This window comes from Puntigrus tetrazona, chromosome 5 (genome assembly GCF_018831695.1).
Source record: "Puntigrus tetrazona isolate hp1 chromosome 5, ASM1883169v1, whole genome shotgun sequence".
NCBI lineage: Eukaryota > Metazoa > Chordata > Actinopteri > Cypriniformes > Cyprinidae > Puntigrus > Puntigrus tetrazona.
This window is the reverse complement of record NC_056703.1, coordinates 12,531,010-12,540,283: the sequence shown is the minus strand read 5'-3', so window position 1 is coordinate 12,540,283 and position 9,274 is coordinate 12,531,010. Positions and strand designations below refer to the sequence as shown.

Below are 9,274 nucleotides of genomic sequence, written 5' to 3'. Positions count from 1 at the left end.
TCTTCATTTCCTCTCACGATTTTTATATTTTTTGTAAGTGTTTATTCAGCCACAGGGAGGCGCTGTTGTGCAAAAAGTAGATTCTGACAGCGGCTGTTATTTAAAACTGTAATTCATTGTTTTAAACTGACTTTTGACCAAGTTAATGTTGCATTGGTATTCTTTCAAAACAAATCATAGTAACTACGTTTTTTTTTCTTACATGCTACTAAAAACAGAGCAAGAGGCAGTGGTCAGCGTTTACTGATTGTATGCAAGTCTTCCATTTTATGCATTTAGTAATTCAGCAGACGCTTTTATCCAAAGTTTCTTACAAATGATTATAATTCTTCCATCTGAACTTTAGTGCTCCTTTACTCCCATAACGTGCAGGTAAGTAAACACAGCTAAGTGATATATGCAGGACGTCATGAACTCACCGTGTAAAATACTGCAAGAACACGTCGAAAAAAGACGATATAACTTCCTTCAAACTCATTTTATTTCACAGCAGTAAAAACCGCTAAAAATAAAAATACAAGATCCGCCAGAACCTTAATCAGCTGTACAATCAACCGTGGGAAAACAAATGCATACATCAATATCCCATCTCTGTAAAATGAAACCATAGTACATGATTTTTAATACATCATCTCGAACGATCTCCGTTTCGTGTTCATGCTTCAAACTACATCGTCCTGTTTCAGACCATCTATATGGCCAGGAGCAAATGAACACATACAGAAAACGTAACCAGAGACCGCTAATCAGACACTCTCTGTCACTCTCCATGTCCTCGCTCTTTATCAGATTGTGGCCATAGAAGAAACAATACATTCAAAAGCATTTTACTCTGGAAAGCTTTCGTCTTCATTTATTGAAAACCTTCACCTAGCTTAGCTCTAGCATCCCAGGCCACAGAATCTGCCTAATGAATATGGATTTCTGGGAAAGAGCCATCAAAGGCAATTAATTCAATTAGCTCTAGTTGCTAACCAAAGCTCCTCACAGAATAAACAGCCCAGCTGTAGAGCAACGTATTCAGATACACATGTACAATTTCAGTCTCAACTCTCCACCACAACTGCATTAGGAACAAAAACAACAGAAAAGGCAGGAAAGAAGATAAGAATGGATTGTCTTCTCTTTCGGGACCCCAGAACTTCAGATGATCTGATCCATCGACGATTCATAAGAGGACACGAAGCAGTTTACTGGACCGTTTGCCGTCTCGTTGGGAGTTTAACAAGCGGGGAAAGTTCATGCCCTTGTGATGATGTTCACAAAACATACTTGCCACTTCTCTCCACACGAATCCCTGACATGCATATTTATACAAAACCACCATTTCACCTTTTCCAGTGTATCCCCCCACATGTCCCACTTTCCCCAACAACTTTGTTGAGAAAATAAGGACGCTGTCTGGGACAAAGAAAAAAAAAAGCTTTCCACCGCTCTCTCGAGGCATATGCCCTACCTTTACTGTGAGGCCGTGCTGTAAAGGCAAGGTAAAGAGAAAAGAGACGACAGGCAGAGGGAAGGTGGATGTGGGGTTTGGTCCTCTGAGATTCTGCAATGCTGCATAGACATGTCTTAACAAGACGCTTTTCCAGAAGCTCATCCTGCTCCTCCATCAGGCTCCGGGGGTCCCTGCTGTTCCCATGAGGGGGTCAGCCCCCTCGACGGGCTCCTGGGTGGGGGTCTGGTTGTTTGGTTCAGCCATGATGACGATGGTGTTCTCGTCCACCAGCTCGCAGGTGGGGTTGGCAAAGGCTGAGAGAGGAAGAGTGATGCGATGCATCTCACGCTCGTAAACCCGCTGCTCGTGCTGTTTCTTGAGGTCACGACCCCTACGGGACAAAAAACAAACCCATTTTACAACCTTCACCATTTAGTCATGGATATGTCACTCATCATCTAAAAAAAATGATAGAAAGGGGTATATTTTTAAAAATATATATTATTTAGCTTTTTTTTTATGCTATATATATATTTTTTAAAAATATTGTTGAATGTATTGTTTGTCTGAATATACTGATTTTCACTAATGAATATATGCATATTTTCAAAATTTATGCTGTATCACATGACTTTAGTAGCTGTTAATATTTTGATTCGGATGAAGATTAAAGCAACTTGGTACTAGACTTGACCAATAAAATTTCATTATTAGAAACTTGATAAAAAGTGTAATTATTATTTATATGATTAAATCACATCCAAAATAAGTTTTTATTTACATAATATGTGTGTGTGCTGTGTATATTTATTACATATATATATAAATTCACAAACATGCATGCACATATTTAAGAAAAAAGTGTATATATATATATATATATATATATATATATATATATATATATATATATATATATATACAATATAATATTTATTGATTTAAATTTTTTTATATATATATATATATATATATATATATATATATATATATATATATATATAAAATCAAAAAGAATGACTTATTCAACAGTGTTTCCACCATTTCTTATATATGCATTCAAGCTAGACTGTAATATTTCACAGTGACGCACTACAGACGGAAGGAGCGATTTGTATTTGTCTCCAGCATTGCCTATTTTTAGGGCTGAGATATAAATGCTCTCTGGTGGAGAGGACCAGCTCTAATTCGTCACTCGCTGCCAAGGAAGAAGCTGATCTCGATCACTATCCTTTACCGTTTCATGAGAGCTGAACGCTGGAGAAATCTCATATTACTTAACAGACCCCCGTCTGTTTATCCATCTCTAGTCATTCAGACTGAGCATGGCAGACTTGCGGCGTGTTATATAATCCTCCTACACTTACCCAGCACTTTCCTGCCTGTGTGTCTGCAGTAAGCTCTGCTTTATCACAACTGAACCAAACACTACCGCTCCCGCAAAGAGTGAAGAGTTTGAGATCCATGTGCCGTTACATCATAACATGTTTCCTGTGGGTGACACTGTCCTAATATTATAGGTTAACCCTCTGCTCAGTCCAACATCCTGCCCCTGCTTATTAATACTGAGCCAATTAATCGTTAGATAAACGATGACATACACACCTTATCAGCTGACGCACGAGTACATGCTGCCCAAGGCTGCTAAGTCCCCTGCCAAACGTTTTACAAGATACTAGATACTTTTACTGATTTTTACTGTAAACTATAAGCACGTAACTGTGATATATTGTCATTAGCACAACATATATGCAATTACAAAAACCTATTTTTGGACCAACAAGATTTTTTATATTGTGAAATGTGAATAACAATTAAACAGCTTTTATCTTTTATTCATTGTAGTATTTGTTACAGTGCCTTTAATATATTTTATTAAATAATTTATTACTGTATTTATTTCTTTAAAAAAAAAAAAAAAAAAATGATGATCACGGAAATGACAAAAAAGTAAATATCAGAGGAAAAAAAACATCTGTTGATTTTGGGGTGAAATGTAAGATTGAGATGTTAAATGATGTTAAAACAGTTGATATCTCCATTGATACCAGCTTTCTGAGTCCTCCTGATCCTCCCCAAACCCAACACCCACTTCTGAACGTCCAAACAACCTCCTAAATATAGGCAGTCAAGATGCCTCCGATATCTGCACCCTCTCACCATCCCTCTCTCATGTGTCTAATGACATTAAAACGACAGTGTTACATGAACTTGCTATGTGCTGCCAGCTAATGCCCGGTCTTGTGATCTGTAACACTTTATTCCCTTGAAAGCATGTAGTGAACCCAATGACGTCCTTTATCTCTGTTGCAGTCGCACCTCTGAGCTACTCTGAGTAGATCAAAACCAACATCTCACTGTGAACTGTACAAGCACTGGCCACAGACCTCATGTCTCTGTTCTGAAGAACTGAAGTGCCGGTTTTGCCTGGATTTTGGTGTGTTTTGCCACTAAGCTATGTCAGCCTTCTATTCTCCATAAGTGCGCACTGTAATGGGAAATTGTGTACTGACCGTTTGTAGAAGTATCCCATCGTGATGCCGCCCCCAAGTAGGATGATAATGGCCATCATGAAGACGGCCAGAACATAACCTGCCAAGGTAGCAAAGACAACCAATATACCCGATGAACTTCTCGGTTCTTGGATGCAGTTTGATGCTTGAGTCAACTCAACACATACCGAGAGTCCCGAGGTCTTTCTTCCTCTTGGGTCCACTCCTGACCTGCTGTCGGACTCCCTTCACGGGCTGCACCGCCGCACCCTCCACCTGCGAGGGGAAGGAGTCTGCGTTTTCGAAGGTCTCCACCATCCTTGGGGTGAGTCCCTGAGTGGGGGCCGACTCTTCTGGAGCCGTGGCTTCTGTGGAGTTTTGGTCTGTGGGGTGACAGGATGACCAGGATATTAGTTTGTTGTTTTTTTTTTCTCAATCTGTGCTGCTAATGTAAATCAGCTTCGCACTCCCATCAATTAACAAAACATTTATACAACTAAGCAGTTTTGCTGTGGTCTGGGAGTGAGTGCTCTCAACGGAAAATTATTTTCTAGTGGTTGCTGATTGGATGTAAGACAATCAGAATATGAGTTTGTAGTTTATTGTAAGAAAGGGGTGTTATGTAAGTTGATGGAATGTAAAAGTATGGCAAACATCACCAGAGAGAAGTATATCGTAAGTTTACATATTTGATTATGGGTTATGAAAAGATCATATTTTGAGTCCCAGTAACAGGTTTGCATTATGGGTTATGAAAAGATCATATTTTGAGTCCCAGTAACAGGTTTGCATACATGCAAGGTCACAAAACACTTTTATTGTGAAAAGTCCAACATGTGGGTGGGTAATATGCAAATGTTTCATGTTAACTTCAACGTTAAATGGATTTGGATTAGTTTTAAAAACAACTTGTCTCAATGATTCAGAGTTGACTTTCTTTTGAGAGACAATAACTTTATACACAACTTACTTTCATATTTAAAGCTTGGCAGGATCTTTTCATTCTCTTACAGCTTTGTCATTTTCAAAAATCAATAATAGGACCACTTTAAAACGAAATGAAACATCTGTATGGTTGAATAATAAAACTAACATGCACAGGGACAATTCATAGGGTGAATTTCAACTCATGTTGACTTGAAAAGGCTAAAAGGAAAAAGATTTTGGTACGAAAAACATGCTCCACCCAAGTGTGTCAACACAAACAGACATTATAATTTCTCATTACACACTAAAATGAGTCGGGCCAAATTTGTAAAACCCATAATAATAGTGTGCTGTTGAGCTTTTCCAAACAAAGCTTTAGGTTTTACTAGACACACTAGGTGAATACTAGGACACTAGGACATTTTGTTTATGTATAATGAGATAAATTTAGGTTATTTTTATTTAAATAGGACATTAGGTGGATCTGATATGTTTCATAGGCCCCACAGGAAAATTTACAACTAAGAACATTAACATTTACTTCTCTTGCTGTGGTCCAGCCCTCTAGAATTCTTCCACCACCCTCTACTCTGAAAAAGCTGTTTACACGCTCCAGCAAAGTTAAAGAACATGTGTTCACAGCTCAGCTAGCCAATCAGAAGCTGTCGCCGTGGTGTGCATCTTCCTCACAGCCAATCAGTATCCCAGAGGGTGAGGCCTACACCTTCTCTTGAACAGCTGCAGAACAAGTTTCCTTGTTTGTTCCTTTATCTGTCCCAACTGAGGAAACCTCAAGGCTGATGAGTCTAGACTTGTGTTGTTGTTCAACTTTATCTGCCCTTGCAGTATTTTTAGTCAAAAGATAATTCTGAGGAAATAAGTTTGCATGAAAACTGACCAACTGGCCTAGTATTTTCCTTTCTTTTTTTATTTTCTAAAAGGAAACCTTCGGCTGTTTCTGTGGTTGTTGCTGTTGTTAGTAATAAAAGACTGCCGGAAAAATTACGGTAGCACTTCATTTCTTGCAGTTACTCACGTATATATTATGTTTTTAATTTAGTAATTAGAATACCTAGGTACATACTATGCTATAAGAACATGTAAATACACATACTGTAAAATAAAGTGCACCATTAATAGCAAAGTTTGGTTCAGTTCCAGTTTTAGAGTAGGCTCCGGGGGAAAGTGAAATATTTGGTGCCGATCCTTGTTTACTCTCTAGAGGATGTTTTCTTAAAGCCATTTGGTTTTTCCCACAAAAAGTAAGATTGCACATTTCTGCTTTATGCAAATATTTTTAAATGAGCTTTCTCCGGGGTCTTGGAAGAAGCAGCGTGCAGCCAAAAGTATGAGATCGTGGAAATAGAGTAACACGTTAGTAAGACCTAGTTGTGAAATGCCTGAACAAGACATGAGATAAATAAATCACTTGCATGAATCAAAATTTCACGCTGGAGTGTTTATCTCTTTGCTAACGCTTAATTTCGATAGTCAACATTAGGCACTCTACTGTAAGTAGACAGTAAGTAACTTTGCAACTACATGTCAACTAGCAGTCATCAGAGTATTAGTACACTATCTGCTTGATATCATTTATTTTGATGGGACCACAACATACAACATACGGACTATGAGAAACTACATGTCAACTTATTCTACTAAAGTTGCTCTGAGTTAGTAGACATGTAGTCGCAAATTAATGAGAATCATTTGACATGTAGTGGACTATCAAGATGAAGTGTAATCATCTCTTTTTTCCCCTCACAAGTGCTTTGTGATGTTTATTAAAAAAAAAAAAAATGTCAAGAATTTCGAAAATCAACATTTATATGAATGCATACGCTGCTGCAAATTTTCAATATTTTGTTTATGCAAGAGTGAACATGGCTACCTTGGCATGTCCTAATATCACACGCTTCTTTTCTGGACGCTCCATCGGATGCGGACACATAGCACCAGGGCTTCTCTGAACCATCTGGGTTGCGACAGAAATTGTGATCTCCAACATCTGGCAAGAATAAAAACAAAACAATGAACCTTTAAAAGCAGATTTAACTGATACTTAATTTTTTTGTTTTGTTTTGCGGGAGCATGTGTTTTTGAGTTGTACCGAGCGTGTCCCACATGCACATCCCAGAAATGTCCTCTTCTGGATTACAGAAGAGTGATTGCTCAGCTTTTTGAGTTGGGCTCATAATATCATCTGGGCAGCATGCCCATTTCATAAAGAACCATAATTTACAAAATCTATAATCGGCAACATTGACAGTTTGCATACTGCACTCTCAAATGAATTCATACTGTCTGTAAATATAGCTTAATTTTTCTCAAATATGATTCTATTATTTTTTTGCATTTAAAATTTGATAATGAAATGCACAAAAAACATAATGAAAAGTAGAAGCATAAGTTACCTGTCTGCGAGTTTAGACTCTTCCAATTGAGGCAGATATTCCCTGTGGATGTCTTCTGTTGAATTCCCCTATAGTCTTCTCCATTAGACGTAATACACTCTGAGAGAAATAAATCAACTTCATGTGATTTGAAAGATGGGTTTCCGTTCTATTCGTTTAGAATAAGGTGGTTAAATTTTCATGATAAACTTACACCATTTACTACACTAAAACAATAGTCAATACATTTCCAGGGGGAAAAAACGCGTTTGTTATAAACAGATATGAAAAGATCGTGTGATGTTAAATGCAAAACAGTGAGAAAAAAAAACACTAACGCATAAACTCAATCACTTGAACTAAACCATACATTTATTTATTTATTTTTAGAAAGTTGCAAGTGGTCTTACCTTCAACAACAGACCAACAGTCCACCAAACCAGAGCTCAGCACAAACCCAAAGTACAGCAGTTGAAACATCTTCATTCGTCGATGCTGTTAACAACAAGAAGTAGTCTTTTTTTAATTATTACTTATATGACGAATAGAAAAGAAAACGATGGGTTTAATTGGAAGAGCCTGTGGTAAAACGAGCCACACTGCTCTCCACACACACCGCCGTCGTGCTGTTGTTTTGAGCGGAGAGCTGGTAAACAGCCCGTCAGAGCCTCCCTGCAGTCGGCGGCGCCGCGTCCTCCGGGTCCTAAACTCAACGGTTTCTCTCGAGATGATGTGTGGAACATGCTTTTTTAAATGGACGAAATGGCCGGAATGTTCCAGGAGACCAACGACTGTTTTTATTTAAATGATACCCTTAATACTAAATAATAATGGTTACTATTAATATAAAAATATTTTGCTAAACGTAAATATTTTACATCCCTATTTAAAAATCCAGCATGTGCTGGTTGGTTAGCTATGTTTTGAAGCATGTCTGCTGGTTTGAGCTGGTTTAAGCTGGTCCTTTGCTGGTCCTAAGCAACCAGCTCCTGCTCAGGACCAGCACACGACCAGCTTAAACAAGCTCAAACCAGCAGCCATAACTAGCATATGGTGGATTTGACATAAAGGACTAGACTGTTAACAGTTTTTTTTTAATTGACCTTAATCAGTGCTGAGTAGGCTAATGCTTTAAGGTTAACCCTGTCTGCTGTAAATGTTTCAAAATGATTGACAGAAAGTAGAAAAGTAATTCAGAAAACTTTGGAAAAGTAGTCAAAAAGTAATCAAATGTAATCCGTTGCATTACTTTTAGAAAGTAAATAAAATAGTTACTACTTATTACATTTTATAGGGTAACTTGTAATTTGTAATCTATTAAAAGTAACCTTATCAATAATATTACAGATTTAATGAAAACTAATCAATAAAAAGCTATGTTAATTAAAAGAAACTGATTGTTATTATATAACTGTTATATGTTTAAAAAGCTGTTATACATTTCATATACCAGAATGTATTGAGCTGTATAATATTATATAATAATCATGATTATTATTGCTAATTATATATTTTTCATTATGCCATCCATAAATATTATTATCTGGTGCGATTTAGTTTTTTCAGATGACACAACCTCTTTATGAGACACATTTCTTTGGAGAGGGAATTACAATTTTAAAGCCAGTTCATATTATTAGCATCGCCTCTGATGAAAGCTTCCACGCAACATGGGCTTGGAAGCAATGGAACTGGCCAAAGCCTGAACACAGATTCATCATCACAGCACTATTAGTTCTCTCCCTTCATCTATTTATCGTTAAGCAAATCTGACAGAGCAGAACTTCATTAGGAGATCAAGGAACGACGAGCGAGGAATCAGAGGGTCCCCTGAGGAGACATTATTAGAAGGAAGAAAATGCAGGGTTGATTAGCGACGTGACACAATCGGTGAAGCTATTTAGCTCTGAAACAGCTGTCCATTCTGGTTTGTTCACGGTTTTTGTCTGTTTCTCGCTGGTGCATTCTGGACAACTCCATTCTAACATCCCCCTTTGTTAAATACGGTACACGTAACTGTTTTG

General features: G+C 37.6%; 1 protein-coding gene across 1 annotated transcript; it reads right to left on the bottom strand.

The window, feature by feature from the left end:
* Positions 1-463: 463 nt before the first annotated feature.
* Positions 464-7,905, bottom strand: pik3ip1 (phosphoinositide-3-kinase interacting protein 1). Its single transcript, XM_043238505.1, has 6 exons — positions 7,661-7,905; positions 7,272-7,370; positions 6,749-6,865; positions 4,119-4,313; positions 3,952-4,030; positions 464-1,829 (listed from the first exon to the last, which is right to left on the bottom strand). Exons 1-6 carry the CDS (start codon positions 7,734-7,736, stop codon positions 1,613-1,615), a joined length of 783 nt encoding a protein of 260 aa, XP_043094440.1. The 5' UTR covers positions 7,737-7,905; the 3' UTR covers positions 464-1,612.
* Positions 7,906-9,274: the final 1,369 nt, after the last annotated feature.

What these genes read in the sequence shown, in the direction of transcription:
- pik3ip1 (XM_043238505.1), bottom strand. Translation starts at nt 7,736, where the DNA reads ATGAAGATGTTTCAACTGCTGTACTTTGGGTTTGTGCTGAGCTCTGGT. An exon ending in GAAAGACCTCGGGACTCTCG is followed by an intron (nt 4,031 to 4,118) that starts GTATGTGTTGAG and finishes CTACCTTGGCAG; the next exon opens with GTTATGTTCTGGCCGTCTTC. An exon ending in ATGGGATACTTCTACAAACG is followed by an intron (nt 1,830 to 3,951) that starts GTCAGTACACAA and finishes TTTGTCCCGTAG; the next exon opens with GGGTCGTGACCTCAAGAAAC.